At 39.2% G+C, this 19,516-nt stretch overlaps 1 protein-coding gene across 5 annotated transcripts in view; it reads left to right on the forward strand.

Moving 5' to 3' along the window:
- Positions 1-19,516, forward strand: part of Kpna5 (karyopherin subunit alpha 5) — a 66,319-nt gene that overhangs the window by 10,926 nt on the left and 35,877 nt on the right. For 2 of the 5 annotated variants that reach the window (XM_085690157.2, XM_085690162.2), the window contains 5 exons: positions 4,561-4,669; positions 12,210-12,343; positions 13,612-13,713; positions 13,845-13,944; positions 18,054-18,148. In XM_085690157.2, coding sequence (XP_085546283.1) covers positions 12,215-12,343; positions 13,612-13,713; positions 13,845-13,944; positions 18,054-18,148 — 426 coding nt within the window. In that variant the 5' untranslated portion in view covers positions 4,561-4,669; positions 12,210-12,214. Of the gene's footprint in view, positions 1-48; positions 176-4,560; positions 4,670-7,219; positions 7,369-12,209; positions 12,344-13,611; positions 13,714-13,844; positions 13,945-18,053; positions 18,149-19,516 lie in introns of those variants that run through there. The other 3 variants (XM_085690151.2, XM_048425533.3, XM_048425535.3) reach the window with 3 other exon arrangements.

Genomic DNA, 19,516 nt, shown 5'->3' on the forward strand with positions numbered 1-19,516 from the left:
GTGCCGTGGGTCAGGCCAGTTGAGACTGTGCCCCACCGCGAACCGAAAGGGAGCCCTAGTCTCCGAGAGTCCTCCGCAGTACCGCAGCCACAACAGCCCTTTCAACGCCGGAGGAGAGATCCCAGCATTCCCCTCTCCAGATGCGGCCGAGCTGTGGTGCATTCTGGGACCTGGGGTGAGTTTTTCTAGCAGCGTTTGCTAGAGCATCCCCGGTCCCTCCCACTCTCCCGCCGCGGTTTCCACGCCAGGTTTGCTGAAAGAAAAACTAGGTTCTGAGATCTTTGAAAGCCATCTAAGTGTGTGTGTGTGTGTGTGTGTGTGTGTGTGTGTGTGTGTGTGTGTGTGTGTGTGTGTGTGTGTGTGTGTGTGTGTGTGACTCTAAATTATACTCTGCAGGTTAGTTAAAGCAGGTTCGTTCATCAGGTTACAAAGTTGCACGTCCCCTGTAGTTAGAATCTCCCCAGTGTTCCCGCTAGAAGTGTTCTTTCTACCTGGAGGCAGCCTGCGAACTAAAATACACAAAACGCAGGGCATTCTGGTGAGGTAGTTGTGAAAAAGAAATGAAATTAATACCATAAATGTTACAAAGAAAATAAAACTGAGTAACAAAGGTACAAATGTCAGGAAGTCTTCTCGCTGTTAGGAAATGAGCTAAGCCGCTTCCCGCCCCCCTCCCCGCCCCGCACAGAAATCCAATCAGGCCCAATCAAACCGAATTAAAATACCCATGTTTTATTCACTACAGCACTCTCAGGTGGCTGAGAGCATGGCATGGGAGACAGAAAACAGCTGAGCACATGCAAAACTGGGGACCATGTGTTCCTCTGGACATCCACTTAAATACCCTGTGGGAGTGCTGGGATTTGGAGTCCAGACCAATGCAACTCCCAGGCCAGGGGGCTAGGATGGATGCCAAGGGCTGGGGTGACACTCCCAACTTAACATTACACTCATAAAGATACCGCTGTAAGAAATTCTCCTTTTAGGACGACAGTATTAATGTTAGAAAATCGTCTTACAGAGTTACTGATGTCAGGGTACGTTCTGTTTAACGAGGTGGACATTCTGATGAACAACGTTAAACTAACAAGAAAGAAGCCTAAGACTGAGGAACTTTTCCTGACTAAACCATAATGTGCCAAGCTAGGAGAAGAGTGATTACAACAGTGATTCTAAACTCAAGGGGTGGGGGCGGGGACCAAAGGACCCTTTCACAGGGTGGCCTATGACCTTTGGAAAACACAATTATTAACATAACGATTCATAACAGTAGCAAAATTACACTTATAAAGTAGCAACTAAAATAATGTTATGGTTGGGGGGGGTCTCCATGATATTAGGAACCGTATTAAAGAGTCAGAGTCTCAGCATTAGGAAGGTTGAAAACCACTGGATGACAAAGTCAGATTAGAGCTGCAGGGTCGGCTCACTTATGAGCTCTGAGGAAGCTTTAAAGTATTTAAATGGGGAGGGTCGTAATCTGATAAGTATAATATTTTTAAATGATGGGGTAATGTCTACTAAAGGGGGTCAAGGAGTGATTATAAAAGCAAATGGTATTCTTACAGAACGTTGACAGTTAGAAAATGAGCAGATTTTGAATAGTTACCAATTAGCTGAGAGTTCAACAACAATAAAAAAGTCAATTCCCTAGAGGTATTTAAAAAATATTCAGAAAACAGGAAACTTCTGGGAAAGAATTTGAAGGACTGAATAAAAGAAAACTTTGTGAAATGTCTAAACACAGGGTAGATTTCCTCCATCACCAGCTTCCCCAGAGACTCATCCTTCGCTCCAGGACAGGTTTAGTTTAGAAAGAAAGTGGCAAGCCGTCTTCTGTAACCCGGCAAGATTCACAACTTGTCAGATCACCTTGCAGGACAGACTTGGAGCTGAGACAGTCGTGGACAAAGGAACATGCCATGACTGGACTGCTGACTCATGGGTATTGCATGCCTTGTCCTTAAATATTACCTCAAGTTAAGACCCCAGAGAGGAACTTGAAAGGTCATTGGATCTCCTGTCTCCCTTCCCACTGAGACCACATGGAATAAGTCGCCCCTTTCTGCTTTTCACTATTTACTTGTCTCTTCTAATCAATTTATTCAGGATAAGAGGCCAGATCTAGTTGTTGGAGCATGAGCTGCAATCCTCAGTCTTAAAACCCTAAGCTCAATTCCTCCTCACATTTATTTCTGTCCTGCCTCATTTAGTTGGAGATTAGTGTTGAATTCTATGCTTTCCACTCTCCTTGTTTTTTTTTTTAATATTTATTTATTTATTATGTATACAATATTCTGTCTGTGTGTATGTCTGCAGGCCAGAAGAGGGCACCAGACCTCATTACAGATGGTTGTGAGCCACCATGTGGTTGCTGGGAATTGAACTTAGGACCTCTGGAAGAGCAGGCAATGCTCTTAACCACTGAGCCATCTCTCCAGCCCCACTCTCCTTGTTTTGCTTCTTTCTTTACTCCTGCTTTAAAAAAACAAAACAAAACAAAACATAAAAACAAAATGAGAGGTAGTGTTTTGGCAAAATGATCTCCTACTTTATTTCCTTCAAAATTAATTTTCTCTGTTTGCCTGTTACTCCTTCATGCAGTTAGGGGAACTCAATTTGCTATCTAATTTTGTACTTTTTAAAAAAATTGTATTTTTTGATCTTCTGTCTCTTCTTCCTTCTGTTCTATTTTCTGAGAAACTTCCTGTTTATCCTTGAAATTCCCTTTGACAGATACACTTAAAACTTGTGGTAGTATTGGGGCCATGCTGGGGAGATGACTCAGAGATTAAGACCACTGGCCACTCTTTCAGAGGTCCTGAGTTCAATCTTCAGCAAAATGGCTCAGAACCATCTAGAATGAGATTTGGTGCCCTCTCCTGTCATGCAGGCATATATGCAAGCAGAATACTGTATATATAAATAATATTTATAATAGTAGTTTCTAATCCCAAGAGGTGATTAATTTGAAAATTAAGTATTTTTTCTTGTCTCTTAGTGGATATTGTGGTTTTAATTTTTCCTCTTTTATTCTTATACTATATTTCTTCAGAACTAACTTTAAAAATATTGTTTTGAGGTCAGAAGAGGTAATACACACCTTTAATCTCAGCACTCAGGAGGCTGAGGTAGATGGATGTCTGCAAGTTGGAGGTCTTTGGGATCTATATATAGGAACTTTCAATTCAGGCAAGACCACACAATGAGAACTTCTGATGAACCAGACTGCTTCCTTCTTAAGTCATCTGATAGAAAAGACTGATGGTTCAGCCTTTTACATCTTAACATTAGAAGCCATTTTGTTACAAGGTCAAAATAAGTCCATTCCTGTTTTCTGTAAAACTTGTATTTGACCATGCCTTGACTTATTTTTCTGGAATGACTCATTCAACACCATATACCCTAACTTCCAACCTAATAACATGTTCTGTCAAAATTATACATAACAAAATTCCTTTGGAAGTCCCCCAACCTTTAAAAAAAAAAAACCTTGCTGGTTTGGGTCTATACAAACCTTTTCCTGTGTCCAGTGCTATTTCCTCAAACCTACTTTAAGGAAATAGTCTCTTCGGACTGACAGAAAATAAATCTTGCATAATTTGACCAAAGAATTTGGATAATGGTCTTTACTCTCATTTGCTGGAATTGACAAGACAAGCTAGATTCATTCCTGTTCATGATTAAACTTTTCTTTTTCAAGAATTGAACTCTATCTCACCTGTAACTTTAACTATAAATGATTCTGTATTGACTGCATATTCCAGGAAACAGCAACCATGCCTTTGTTTGAAAAGTTATTATGACCATCCTGCAACTCTACCTTTGTTTCAGAGGGTTATTATAGTGACATGTTATTATTAATACCTTATTATGACCACCTTGTTATATTCTGCTTTATATCCCTTCCTATTTGCATGCCATATCCCCCATTTGGAACTCCCCTATAACAGCTCTTATCTTCCCCTGTTGGGTGAACTGGACATGTGGGACACACAGAGAAATGAGTGCTGAACTTGCCTAAAGGTGAGATGATTCTTTGGGTTTCCTGCTTCATGAAAGAGTCTGCTAGACATTCTGCAGGACACAGGAGAAAGTGACTGAAAACTGCCAATATAGGTGGAACTGTCTTAGAATTTTCCTGCTTCATGGAAAAGTCTGCTGGATACTATGGGCCTATAGGCTGAAGATGGATACCCCAGTGGTACAGAAGAACTTTGGGTGACTGTCCAGGTAGCAAGATGTCTCTGTCAATTCTAGAGTTTTGGAAGTTGTTTATAATGTACTTCCTGTTTACATATTATATCCTTCTGGAGTCTTTGGTAGAGTTGAAGAATTTATAGTTATAGTTTTCCTTAGTTATGATAAAAGATAAAGTAGATATAAATATTTTAACTGTAATTCTTTCTTGATACCTGTTTTGTTATATGTAGTTTTGTTATGTTAAAGTCGAAGCCTTCCTTTGTGTTTAAACAGAAAAAGGGAAATGGTGTAGGAGGTCCTTCTGGCCATGTGTTGTTTTCATTGATTAATAAAGATATTGCTTTGGCCTGTTGATAGGTTAGAACTTTTGTAGGCGGGGAGACAGAACTGAATGCTGGGAAAAAGAAGGGCGGAGTCAGAGAGACACCATGGATCCATTGGAGACAGACGCTGGGAATTTTACCTGGTAAGCCACTGCCACATGGTGATACACAGACTACTAGAAATGGGTCAAATTAATATAAGAGTTAGTTAATAAGAAACTAGACCTAATGGGCCAAGCAGTGATTTAATTAATACAGTTTCTATGTGGTTATTTCGGGGCTAAGCTAGCTGGGTTGCTGGGACAAACAAGCAGGCCCTCCTCCTACATTGCTTTAATTAACCTGACAGTGATGATTCGGATTAGTGGTCCTTCTCCTCAAATCTTTGGGATTAATACACCCTGACTCAAATATATCTACATACATATTTATATTATTAGCCCAACAAGATAGCCAACACCATAAGGACAACATCAGTTAGGAACTAGAAGAGTCTTGATGAGAAAATCAATATATAATTAGAACTGGCATTATTCTGTAGATGGATTTTTATTTGGGCTACTAACTCACCAAAAACAACATGGAGGAGACGTCTTATTAATTATGAAAACTTGGTTGGCTGATAGCTTAGGCTTGTTTCTAACCAGCTCTTATAACTTAGAGTAACTCATTTTTGGCTTTTTCCATTTTTCTCTGTAGCTTTGGAGCCTGTCCTCAAACTAGCTCTTTTAGACCAGGCTGACCTTGAACTCACAGAGATCCGCCCACCTCTGTCTTCTGAGTGCTGGGATTAAAGGCGTGCGCCACCCCTGCCTGACTAAACTAACTCCTTTCTACTAATTTACTTTCTGCCTGATCACTTTATCACCCCGTCTCCATGGTGCCCATCCTGCTTGCTCTGCATCCCTTGATGTCTCCTCTTCTTCTTCCCAGCATCCTCTCTGCCTGGAAATCCTTCCTAGCTATTGGCCATTCCTCTCTTTTTATTAAACCAGTTATAGTGACACATCTCCACTCAGTGTAATTCGGAGGCTCCACCCAAAGCCCTCTCCCCTAGAGTTGCTTCAGTCTAATCTCCACCCCTGAAAAAAGCCCACCAAATGCTCCACCCCCAAGGGCATTAAAAGTCCCCACCTCTTGGGATCCTCTCGTGGTCTCCTCAAATATACCCAAAGCCATTCAGGAATGCTTTGCTTAGAATAAACCTGGATTTATTAATTCAGTTTGGTTGGCTTATTACATCAGTGGCAGCAGATTCCCACTAGCCAGGAATTTAATACTTAACAGAATATTCCACAACATTACTCAGCCCTGAGACTACAGCGAATAAATCTACAGATATTTAAAGACAAGTCATGAAGTACTTATGACTCAGCAGTCCAGTCATGGCATGTTTCTTTGTCCACTACTGTCTCTGCTCCCATGCTGTCCTGCAAGGTGATCTGACAAGCTGTAAATCTTTCTTCAAAATACACGTTCCTCCCTGGCTACCCCATGGGCTTCAGACAGTCCTTTGTCTAACAGGAGATTGCTGTAGAAATTCTAATTTCATAGGATTGTACTTCTAATAGTCTGGTGGGCAAAAAATATCTAAGTGTCTCTTTAGAATATGTTCATTCTTGGCAGACAGGCTGCTTACAGTATTAGTATTTGGAAAGTCTTGTCCAGGTTCCTTTTGTTAAGCTTCCCTTCTCAGTTCCACACGTGGACAAAGAATCATTTTTTTTTATCTCTTTATATTTCAGTAACCAGACATTTAGCTACTCTAATACATTGAAATTTTCACTGTGACTTGAATCATGCTGTTTGCCTTGCATATTCAGAGCTTAGCGTTGCCCATGGGCCTTAGTCTGCTGCCTCCACTACTGCTTGTTAGCTCTTCAGGGTGGATTATGGGCTTGGGTGAGTTTGCTATAGTATGGAGTACTTCACCTGAAGTTAATTCTAGCATTGATAGGAAACATTTATTAAAATCCTTCAGGTGTTAAAGGCTGAAGCAGGAGACTTGTAGGTGATTATTCTTTCTGAGCTACATGATGGCCAGTGCTACACACACACACAGAGCACATTGTAAGAAGTTTATAAAGCGGAAGGAGGCAAAAGGCTGCATCTGAGTTTCATAAGCCTTGAGTTTTTGTTCTGCTTTTAAAAAACGTGTTTGGGGCCGGGCGATAGTGGTGCATGCCTTTAATCCCAGCACTCGGGAGGCAGAGACAGGCGGATCTATGTGAGTTCGAGGCCAGCCTGGTCCACAAGAGCTGGTTCCAGGACAGGCCCCAAAGCTACAGAGAAACGCTGTCTCCAAAAACAAAACAATACAAACAAACAAACAAACAAAAACCCAAAGCAAAACAAAAACAAAAAACCCCATAAAACAAAACAAAACCTGTTTGGGTGCTAGATCCCCGATAATAAATCGGTTCTTGGGTATACAGCCCTCTCAAAATATTATTCTAGGATGGAAAGGTAGATGGATGAACGAACAAAGGAGAGTTCGCCCTTGCAGGCACAGGGAGGACTAGTGACCATCCTGACAGGCAGCTGCAACCTAAGGCTGAAGAGAGCTGCTCCCTTTCAGGGAGCCACCAGCTGAGCAGCCACGCCCCTCTGCAGCCACGCTCGCTGCCACGCCCCCTCCGCCCTGGTCGCTAGAGCAAGGGCTTCTGGGAGCCGGCTTAGGGTCTGAGGAAGGGGCGCCGGAGGCGGCCATCTTGGGTTGGTCAACCGATCGCTGCTGCGAGCCGCGGTCGCGGACGAGGTGGAGCGTCCACCCCGTGCTGTCCGCAGCTGTGGTCACCGCGGGAGACTGGGAGTCGGGGCTCGGGAGGGACAGCGTGAATGTGTAAGTGTGAGTGACGCAGGCCCGCCGGGCTGGCGCGGGGCTGGGACCTCGGGCTGCTGCTGGTATGCACGTCCCTGTCCCTGGGAAGGGTTCGGGGCCCGCGCCCCGGGGCTCGCAGGCTCCGGGAGGGCTGCAGCTTGGGGGCGTGGCAGCGGTCACGCCTCCGGTCCCGCCCGCCCTGCTCGCGGCTCCTGGTCATCCCGGTGTCCGGCGGCTGTCACCGTGCCTGTAGGGGGGACAGGACGGCCTGGAAACCCTCCGTGCGGCACCCGAGCAGGTGTCCTTAGCCTCCTGTCCCAAAGCCAGGAACCCTGTCCGTGCTGCTGTCAGCTGGCTTCCCTGTTTGAAGATGAAAATGCAATACATAATAGATGTAGGGATTTGGAAGCTATGAGAGGGCATAGCAAGATGTCAACCATGACATTTACACGTGAGCTTTTTCTACACATCAAAGAATAAGGGGAAAAAGACAGGAGGCTTTTTGACTTGCCTCTCAGTTTCAGTCCACAATAACGGCTGGTGTTTTGTAGGAAATAGAGTTGCTACAAGAAGGCAGGAAACTTTGCTTCGCACCGAAGTACTGTGTATTTGGTCGTAGGGGACTCAGAATTGTCACTCCCCTCTCTGTACTGGCTTGTTATTTTCTAGCGAGGTGTCCAAGCACAGAAAAGTGATGCTTTACTGACTTGAGAAATTGCATTAACAAATATCAGAAAAACAAAGACTCTTGGAAGTTCAGATTCATTATGTGCCTAACTTCATCCAATGTGGTTTTTGTAAGAACCGGGATAAAAATAAGTTTAGGAATGAAAAAGCAAGCAAACAACAACAAAAACCTCGGGTTGGCAACTTTAAGATGTCTGGATAGCATTTCTTATATTTCAAATAATTTTTGTTCAGTTCAAGCCTTTGAATTCCAGTTCTTAAAAAAACTTGTTTTCCAGCTAAGTAAATTTCTCTGGATGAGATAACAGTGAAGAAGGCAAAGATGCAGAAAGTTTGTTCTTCGAGCTACCTTTGATTTGGATTATAAATTTGTTAATAATTTAAGAGGGATCTAGAATGCAAAAATGTTGTGGGGGAGAAGGGCCCAAAGTGACCCAAACAATTGTGAGGAGTAAAGATTAGAGCTTCATTCCTTGAAGAAAATGGCTAGTTTTGTAATTTTCACAATGGGGTAATAATTATGATTGTAATACATGTATAAAGATAAATATTTGTTGTGGAATAGAATATTTGCTTAGCTATGGAAAGATGTGTTGCTGTTTTATCTTGTCTGCCTAAGGCACCTGATTGGTCTAATAGAAGAGGTAAACGGCGAATATCTAGGCAGAGGAGGGTTAGATGGGGCAGGTGGGCAGAGAGAAAAGGGGAGCCAGGAGCCGGCCAGCTGGACACAGAGGAAGCTGGAAAGCAGGATGGACAGTCCATACATGAGGTAAATGAGCCTCTAGGCAGCAATAGATTAATAGAAATGGGCTAATTTGTTTGTTTTGTTTTTAAGCTAGCTAGAAACAAGCCTAAGCTAAGGCTGAGCATTCATCATTAATAAGTCTCTGTGTCATAATCTGGGTTGGTGGTCCAAAAAGCCTGTTATAGTATTGGAAAGGCTCGGGAGGTAGCTGGGTAAGTATGAAGACCTTTAATCCTCAGAACCCAAGGCGGCACTTGGTCAGACGTGGTGGTGCACACCTTTAATCCCAGCTCTTGAGAGGCAGAGCTAGGCACATCTCTGTGAGTTCAAGACCCAGTCAGGTCTATTTAGCAAGTTCTAGGCAAGCTAGGCCTACAGAGAGAGATCCTGCCTTTAAAAATAAAATGATTGTGGATCACTTTTGTGGTCCCATTGTTAGGTATTTGAGACACACGGATTCGTGGAGCTCCTTGAGAGCCAGCTGAGCCTAAATAACAAGCCCAAGGCCCTTGTCTTAACTGGAAAAGTGGGTGACTCCTGAGGATCGAAACCTAAAGTTGACTGGTGGTGTTGACACATGCACAAATAAATAAATGAATGAATATTGACGATAAAAATGTGTGTTCAAAGTGTTTAAATGCCAGCAGTCTAGAAAATACCACATATATAGTTGAGAAAATTTTAAAAGATTTATTTGTACAAATAGAGTATTTCAGTAACAACTGTTATTTCAGAAACTAGTTTTTCCTTGTTTTTCTACTTAAGCTGTTAGTAAAATTTGTTTTAAAAATATATTTTTTCCTTTAAACTTTTATTTTTATTATTTTAAATTGTTTATACATGGGCATGGATATGTGAGTGCAGGTGTCAGAAGCCTTGGATTCCTATGGAGCTGAAGTTATGGGGAGTTGTGAACTGCCTTGATTTGGGTGTTGCAAGCAAACTGGGGTCCTCTGTAAAAGCAATACATACTCTTAACCACTGAACTATCTCTCCAGTCCAGGGTTTGTAATCTATAAAAAGAGAGGAGAATGCAGACATTGTTATTAATTAACCTTAATTTAACAGTTTCTAGTTTCTGTTTGTAGGTTAACTTATTTTTTCTATTGCTGTGATAAGACACCATGACCAAGGCAATTTATCAAAGGAAGAGTTTATTTGGGCCTTACAGTTTCAGAGGGATAGGGTTTATGACCATTATGACAGGGAGCGTGGCAGCAGGCCAACAGTGTAATGCTGGAGCAGTTACTGACAATTCACATCTTGAGACCCCACAAGGCAAGGAGAGAGACTGGGAATGGCCCAAGTCTTTTGAAATCTCAAAGCCTGCCCCTCCTCCGAATTCTTCCCAATTAGTTCCACCAGCTGGGGACAAGTATTCAAACATGAGCCTATAATGCCTAATCTCATTCAAACCACCACATAGGTATATATGAATTGCTGAAACATATGTGAAAACTGGATTTTGACCAGCTGTAGATGTCTCATATATTCTGAGTGTGAGGTTTACCACTAGACTATGCTTCCAATCCACAAACGAAGTTTTTCCCATTCTTGAGTCCTTAGCCCATTATGTTTTAATTTGAACTCCTTTAGTAGTGAGCTTTGCTTTACTCTTTTTACCAGTGACCTCTGGTTATCAAATCTGATGCCTTGTTTGGTACTTGGTTCATTTGCTTGATGAGTCAACAGAAGAGTAAAATATGTTGAGGAGTGTGTTATTCATGTCACTGCAACTCAAATACTTCTCTGGCTCCTGTTCCTTGCACTGTCCCTACTCCTGTATTTTCTCTTACTTTCTTCTCTGTCCCAATTTATTTTGGTTTTCTTTCGTCTTGCCCCCCCCCCCCGAAATATAAATACCATGAAGAGTTTTCCTGTCACCTTTCTTTTTGTGGCTCTCCATGACGTTGGATAATCAAGTCAGGACCCTTGTTTTGTGTTTCAAACTGTATTTCCAACCATCTGTAGCTCAACACAGTCTCCTAAAGTCAGGATTCATCTGTTACAATGACTGCAGTTAATGTCAGCAGCACACTCATTGAGATTTCACTTGTTTCCTTTTGTTCTGCTCCATCGGATCAAGTTTGAACTTCTCAGCTGGATTGCAGGAACCATATTTGTTTCATGTTTATAACTTCATTCTGTCTCTTTCTGCTTGAGACCTTTGTTGAGGCACACTTTATTTCTTACTGCTCTATGTTTATGCTAGGCTTCTAAGTTTTTGCCAAACAGAAAGAATATCTTCATATATTCTTTCTGTTTGGCAAAAACTTAGAAGAATATCTTCATATATTCTGTTTGGCAAAAACTTAGAAGAATATCTTCATATAGTCTTTCTGTTTGAAATGCTTGTTCTTTTTTCCCCTTTTTCCTCCTTTTTCACAGAACAACACTGAAGCCTTTCTGAGCTTCCTAAGGGACAGTTAATTGCTGTTTCTTACTGTGCTTTCACAGAATTTAATGCATATATTTTAGTGTACTTTATTGCTTATACATCTGCAAACCAATTAGCATCTTACATCAGAGAGGTCAGATAGATGAAAGCTTTCTCTCTCTCTCTCTCTCTCTCTCTCTCTCTCTCTCTCTGTTTATGTTTTGAGACAGGGTTTTTCTGTGTAACCCTGGCCATCCTGGAACTCACTATGTAGACCAGCCTGGTCTGGAACTCAAGAGATACACCTGCCTCTGCCTCCCAAATGCTTTGATTAAAGGCGTGCACCACCACTGCCTGGCAACTGGTTAAACAGTAGCTTCTGGTCAGGCCTGGGTATGTTCTTCGAACTTATCACAGTAGTGTATTAAGTAATCACTAAGTATCTGTCACATTTAACTTACAGTTAAAATACTGCTGTAGACCACTGTTTGGTCTTCATGTGTGAACCCTGAGTAGGTTATAGCATGAAATATCATGTATCAATATAATAAGGGCAATGAGTATTTTTAAACCCAAATTTGTTACTTGTTTAATATTGTTAAGGCTTAGATGTGATTTGTTCCTGCCGAAATTTGTATCCTAATTTCATTGCCAGTGTAGAATCCCTTTGGGCCAGCAGCTTTGTCTCCTTATCTCATCTACAAATGCCCATTGACTTTGCCTTTCTGCTTCTCTGCTGTGTATGAATTAGCATGAGGCTCCATCACAAGTGGGGCATCTGCTGGCACCTTCCTGGCCTCCAGGTCTGTGAGCTAACTAAACCTCTTTTGAAGAAAGTTGCTAGGGTCTCAAGTGGTCCTTAAGGCATCGGGAAATGTGCTAAGACTAAGAAATAAATACTGAACTATTTGGTCATTTTTCTCTAATATGATAGAGGTGTAAGAGACAGTATTTTTGATCAAATGTAATCAGTGAGCTTAAATTTAGTTTCCTACACTAAGCCTCTTATGTTGTTTTGAGAGTTATCCCTGTATGTTTTCTCCCCCTAAGGTTCCATGGCTAGTCCAGGGAGGGATAACTACAGAATGAAAAGTTATAAGAATAAAGCCTTAAATCCTCAAGAGATGCGAAGGCGGAGAGAAGAAGAAGGAATACAACTTCGAAAACAAAAAAGGGAAGAACAGGTGGGTGTTCTTAGATACAACAAATCCATCCATTCTAGTCTATACCTCATGTGGAGGTTTGCAAGTTTAATTATCATTGCTGTATTTTAGAAAATTTTAAATGCTAAGTGTTTGAGTTGCTAATAACTCTGTTCCTTAATTAAGTCCCTGGAATAATATTTGTAAATTCATTGATTAGAATCTTGTACTAAGATAATTACTGACTAGGGTGATTTTTCTCTTGTGTTAATAAACATTTTGTTACCTTATTTTTTTCCCAATGCTAAAAATACTTACCCTTGAGTCATTTAGCTCACCTCCAGTTTTCAGCATAGACTTTGTCCCCAGAAAACACATGATATGCATTGTGGATTTCATAAGTCTTAAGGTAATTATAGTCATCTTTCTGTGTTTTCATTTTATGCTTTCTGTATTTGCTAATATATTTCTATATTTCATAGCTTCTGTACTTTGCATATACTACTTATGAATACTTCTTAACATTTTTCATTCCAATATAGATTTGGAAATATTTATAAAGAAGTAGTTCTTAAAATAACAAATAACAAATAAGTAGTCCTTACAAAAACAAGCTAAAAATAGTGTATGTAAAGGACTATTCCCAAAAGTCCAAGAAGGCCTGCTTAGAAATGTAGTAATTGTGGTTTTTCAGCTCCTGTCTGTAGTATCTTGCAGAACTTCCATCAAAGAAACAAGCAGACAAATAAAAAAACCTGTTGGCTAAAATAATGTGTGTACAGACTGTGGAAGAGCTGTATTTATTTAGTCATCAAAGTACAAGGAGGGTTTTTTTTTTTTAAATCTTTCTATTTTTATTAATAATGAACTAAAAAGTATAGGGCTCTCTTTCCTAAGATTTTTTTTCTTATTGCTTGTTTTATTTTCTTTAGACAGGGTCTCACGTAGCCCAGGCTGACCTCGGATTTTCTTGTAGTTGAGGATGACCTTGATTTCTAGAGCCTCCTGCCTCTAACTCAGGTGCGAGGATTATAGGCATGCACCACCACTCCCAGCTTGCTATTGCTTGTTAACTGGCTATATTGACTCTGTAGCATGATATTTATACTGTGTGATTTACTTTTTAAATCGAGTTCTCTTTTTAAAGATTTGTTTTTGTTTATTATGTTGTATGTATGTGGGAGGATATACGCACTGAGAGCAGTTGCCCATAGAAACCAGAGGTATCAGATGCCCCAGAACTGGAAGTACAGATGACTGTTGAATGTTTTGGAAAACTTAGTATACAAAATAATTTTTCTTTGTTGCAGTTGTTCAAACGCAGAAATGTCTCTTTGCCGAAAAATGAAGACTGTATGCTAGAGAGTCCCATCCAGGACCCAGATATCAGTTCCACGGTACCCATTCCAGAGGTATACTTTACGAAAATGTGTTTTGGTTTGTATTATGCCTCATTATATTTCTGAGACAGTATATACATCAAATAATATAAATAATATTTATGAAAAAACATTTGCCTGTTAATTTTATTTCTGTGTTTTAGGAAGATGTCATCACCGCAGATATGATTCGGATGGTTTTCTCTAGCGATGCTGAACAGCAGCTGGCAGCAACACAGAAATTCAGGAAACTGCTCTCTAAAGGCAAGAGTTATTTTCAGTGGCTATTTGATGCTGCACAATTTAAGGCAGAGATTTATATTTTTTAAAATTTTGAGACACTTATTTTTTCCCTTTTTTTCCCATAGACAGGTCTTAATTTGTCTTTAAAATATAGTTTAGCTTGATATGGTTGTGTCCACCTTTGTTTCATTTTGGTTTTTTTCCTTTGAGAGAAGGTCTGTCTATCTAATCTTGTATAACCAAGATGGAGCTCACTAGGTAAGTCAAGCTGGCCTCCAATTCATACAGGTAGGCTCACCTGCCTCAGCACCCAGCTTGGTTGTGTTTACCTTTAGTCTCAGCATTTGGGAGACAGAGGTAGGCAGATCTCTGTGAGTTGGAAGCCAGCATGGTCTACGTAATGAATTCCATGCCATCCAGAGCTGCATAGAGATCCTGTCTTTAAAAAAAGTATTTTAAAGTATCATCTTTTTAAAAATATATTGTTAGAATAAACACATTGTAGAAAAAAAATATAGAAGAATCTAAAGAAGCAAATCAAAAAAATTCTGTTACCAGCAAATAAGAATATTTATAGAATATACTTTTTAGACATAGTTTTCATTTGTTCAGTTTTGACTTGGAGGAGACAAGGTTTATCATGTAGTTAAGATTGGTTCCTAACTTTACTCTTCCTGCCTCACCTTCACAAGTGCTGGGAGTTCAGTTATGCAACACCGTACCCAGCTCTTTCATTATTTACTGACCGTTTGTAATTCATATGGTCAAATTACTTACCCAGTTAGTATTAGTATTGTTTCATATGTAGAATTTATAGAATTGGTGATTAGATTGTAAGGAATTTTTAAGGTGTTAAGATTTTGCAGATAATGCAAATCATCCACTTTAATTTCCTAAGAAAGATAAAATTTGCTAAGGTGAGGAGTGAATGCAACCTTGTAGTTTGGTCAGCGTAATCTAAGTCTTTTGTCTTTGCTCTCTTATGTTTTAAGAGTGAGTGTATTATACACAGTTATAAAATAGGGCCGGCAGAGTGCTCAGTGAATAAAGGCAATTGCGAACTGTGACCTGAGCTTGATCCCTAGAGCCTAAAGGAGAGAACTGACTCTCCTCCCAAAAGCTGCCGCCTGTCCTCTACGATTGGACAGTGGCATACAGTCATTTGTGAACATGTCTGCACACACCACAAAGATGAGTGCAAAATCTTTAGTAAGAGAAAATTATCAAATATATTTTACTTTTTAATGACTGCATTTAGCTTTCATATCCTTTATCTTCCAGTAGTTCAGAAATATCTATACAATCAAGATTGATTTCTTTTTATCTCTGCATTTTAGAATATTTTTGCAGTTGATATATATGTTATCTGATTCAAATTTTTTATTATATTCTTTTTCAAGATTTGTTTTTGACACATGCATAGTGTACAACTGATAGGATTTCTGTAGATTGTGTTTGAGAATTCTGAAGTTGTTCTCAATTATTTTTCTACCACATTTTTATTATTGAATTTATTTTGATTCTTTAAAGTAAGAATGTAGTTTGAAAGATTTTAATCTTTCTGTTATCTGTATCATCATTCTCTGAGGTGAGACTGTTTTAGTAAGACAACTGTTTTCTGTAATTTCAAACTGTCATGTTTCTATTAAACTTTATATGTCAATTATTTTTCACTGTTTCTTCTTAATAGTTGGATTTTTAAGCCTATGTTAGACATAAAACAGGGGTTATAAATGCTCTCTTTTACTGATTGACACAGATTTCTGCCAAATGTATCAGGGATAGGAGAATTTTGGATTTACTATATTTTTATTTAACCTATCATATAGAAAACCTGGGAAAGCAGCTGTAAATAGAACTGCTAGCAGAAACAGCAAGGGTCTTGTAGTTCTTCATCTTTAAATAGTATTCTAAGAGTTGCCACAAAGCAGATTTAAGTATGCCACTGGCTACTACATAGCCTTAGATTAAACCCAACACTGATTTAAATCAGATGATAAACCTTTGCTAAAATCGCTTTACCTGCTTCCCCATCATGGCCACTCTTGTAATGCAAATCACGGGTCTTCAATTCCATTTTTGCAGAAATTTCCTCAAAGCTTTTCTGTTCTGTATTATTCTTTGTTTTCACTGCTGGAGCATATATTTTCCTATTTTACTTATATTTAAATTGCCACAATGTCTGTGAATCTTATTTATGATTGTTCATCACCTTTATAAGCTTATATAGACTTTTATTTTGTTATGTAATATCAATAACTATTCATGGTATGTGATAAATTAGCTCATAATTCTAGTGCAGTGTAATTGGCTTCTTTTAGATGGAATGATAAAAAGTGTTGCTTTGAACTTTGAGCGAAAAGACTGTATTTGTGTTCCTATGTAAGTGACAGGTCCGTGTCTGTGTTTACTCGTAGATACTGATGGTCCAGTGTCCATTTCTCACTGCCTTCTAACCACACATCCTGTTTTCATCTTCCATCTCATTACCCCTGTCCTCAAAGACAGCAACACAAATTTCTGTTCTTTAAATTTTAAAAAAGGAAAGTTTAGAGTTTTCCATCAGAAAAAGAAAAAAAGAAGGTGAAGCTGGTAACTCTTGTCCTAAAATTCTGACACTTTGAAAGATGAGGGTGAAGGAATGGAAATGTCTATTAATGTTTTGTAACATAGGGGAAAGGATGAATATTTCAAAAAATCTGCAACCTACAGAAAAAAATTAATGGACATAATTTTGTTCATTAAAATAAATTTTTGACTGATGAGAGTTCTCATGGGACTTAATGAACAGCTGTTTTAGTACCGGTCAGGTTGAGCATGATAGGTGTATGTGGCTTGGCTATGCTTCCTTTAAGAAAAGTTACAAAAGCAACTGCATAGACACACTAAAGTGTGGTGTGGGACAAAGGAGAAAAGAATTTAGGGAGTTTCTGAAGTTTTATAAGTGGTAATAGTGAATGACTAGTGAATTTAACAAAAGAGGTCCGTTTCTAGGAGAGAATAGAAGACATACAGGAACACCAGCCAGAAGCTACTGAACCACTGACAGCACTGTTTATTGAAGCAGAGGTAGAAGAAAGATTTCCTTGTATTTAGTTGGTCAGTACTTGAAATATATTTGTTTGAATTTTATTTGAATTGCATGAGTATTAATGATTTTCAAAAGTCTGCATTTCATGAAAAAATCATGGTTTTTAGATAGTTTAATAGCATTTCTGTAAATAATAAATAATGTCCAGACAAAATAAAATCTTTTCTGACTGAGACAGGTAAGTGAATGATTATTACTAGTAAGGGAACATCCTTGGAAATCGAGGGTAGTGCTGTAAGGATTTAGTGGGGTTGGGAGTATTGGACCCAAATTCTCCCATTTTATAAGGATGATCTCTTAAATATATTTCATATTGGGAAATATATTTTAGTTACACATCATTGCAGTTAATGAAAAAGTAGAGTTTGCTTTGCAAAAAGTTGTGCAGTAATGAGAACATTTATCTGCAGTTACATCAAGCTGAGAGTTTACACTTAGGTTGGTGAAACCTATGCCATCTGTGACAGTTATATTACTTTCCAATTTGTTAAAAGTCTAGAATCACCTAGGAGACTAGCCTCTGATCATGCCTGTGAGGGCTTGTCTTGATTTCCTTAACTGAGATGGAGAGAACTGTCCACTGTTCTCTGGCTGCAGCTGTGCACTGACTGTGTAAATGGAGAGGTGGCTGAGTAGAGGAGGCTTGTGACTCTCTCTGGATGCAGTGTAACCAATTGCTTCTGTGAATTCCCTGCTGCTGTGAATTCTCTGCTGTGATGGACTGCAACTACTCCTAATATTCTTTGATCAGACTGTTTTTTTGTTTTGTTTTGTTTTGTTTTTCGAGACAAGGTTTCTCTAGTTTTAGAGCCTGTCTTGGAACTAGCTCTTGTAGACCATGCTGGCTTCAAACTCACAGTCATCCTCCTGCCTCTTCCTCCTGAGTGCTAGGATTAAAGGTATGCATCACCACTCCTGGCTTGGTCAGGCTGTTTTATCACTGCTCAAGGAAAAGGAGCTGAGATGTATATTGTGTGAAATGGGGATCAGTTCATTGTTTTTCTGTGTCTATGTAACATCCTTTTTCTTTAAATCTTAGAACCCAATCCACCAATAGATCAAGTTATACAGAAACCAGGAGTTGTACAGAGATTTGTGAAATTTCTTGAAAGAAATGAAAATTGTACTTTACAAGTGAGTCTAAAGTTTTCTTTTTAAATCTCCTTCTAGAAATGACTGAGTTTCTAGTGGAAATGGTTTCACTGCTAACTATATTGTAAGCATTAATTAAATACTTGACCCTTAAAGAAAAAGTAGGTATCATCTCTCTTGGTTAGTGTGCATGGCTATAGTGCTAATTTCTGCTAGGAATTATTTTATTGAACAGTTCCCGGAAGCATAAAATCACAGCTAATGTTAATGAAATTCTATAGGTGTCAACCTTTGTTAACTTTTTTTAAAGATTGATTGATTGATTATGTATACAGTGGTCTGTCTAAATGTATGCCTACACTCCAGAAGAGAGCACAGGAACTCATTATACATGGCTGTGAGCCACCATGTGGTTGCTGGGAATTGAACTCAGGACATCTGGAAGATCAGCCTGTCTCTTAACCTCTGAGCCATCTCTCCAGTCCGGCTACTTTCTTTTAGAAAACTCAAACTAAAGTGTTAATCTCATTATTAAGCTTCTTTATTTTTTTCTGTGTCAGGGTCTATCTAAGTAGCCCTGACCTTAAATGTAATTTACAGAGGTCTGCCTTCCCCTGTTAATGTGTTGGAGTTAAAGGCTTGGGCCACCACATCCACTTCTTTTGTTTCTTAAAGAACTGCTTAAAATGTTTCCAGCTGATCTTTTTAAAGAATAAATTGGTATGATCAAAGTTAGATTTTTTTTTTCCCTAGAGAGCATTATCTCTGAACCCTGATATGGTTACAACCTCCCAAATCATTTGCTACTGATGATAATTTAGTGGATTTGCAAACATTTTAATGTTACAAAGAGATAACACTCTCTCACTTTGATGTCTGTGTACACTCTAGAGTCAGGCTTATGTTTTAGGAATTGGAAAAGACTTCCCTCTAAACTCAGGACTGTTGTCTGTGAGGGACTGTGATACGCAGTTGTTGAAAATGCAGCTGAGAGTAGTGGTCCCCTTGTTTGAGCAGTTTGGGAAAGGCCCCCATTTTAGGTATAAGCAAAAGAATATGAAATACATATGAATGTGAAAAAATATTTAGAATTCCCAATCAGAGTCTCTGAGGAAAAGGCTGTTTTATTCAGGTCAGTTATTTTGAATAAGAAGTAATAGGATTTTGTCTCTGCATTATAAAAACTGTTGAGTACAAACTAAAACACAGGTCTCTGATATTTATTACTATTTGGCTCTTCTAGTGAATGAAAGAAGAAATGAATGGATATAAATAAATAAAACTATTGAGTGCTAACTTGAGAGGCAGGCATTATATAAGATATTATAGGTCCAAAATTAAGACATTGTTCCTGCTTGCAGAAGTTCAAGTGCCTTGCAGAAGATAAACATCCCAAGAGCTAAAAAGTAG

Source organism: Myodes glareolus, chromosome 1 (assembly GCF_982192425.1).
Source record: "Myodes glareolus chromosome 1, mMyoGla1.1, whole genome shotgun sequence".
Classification (NCBI taxonomy): Eukaryota; Metazoa; Chordata; class Mammalia; order Rodentia; family Cricetidae; genus Myodes; species Myodes glareolus.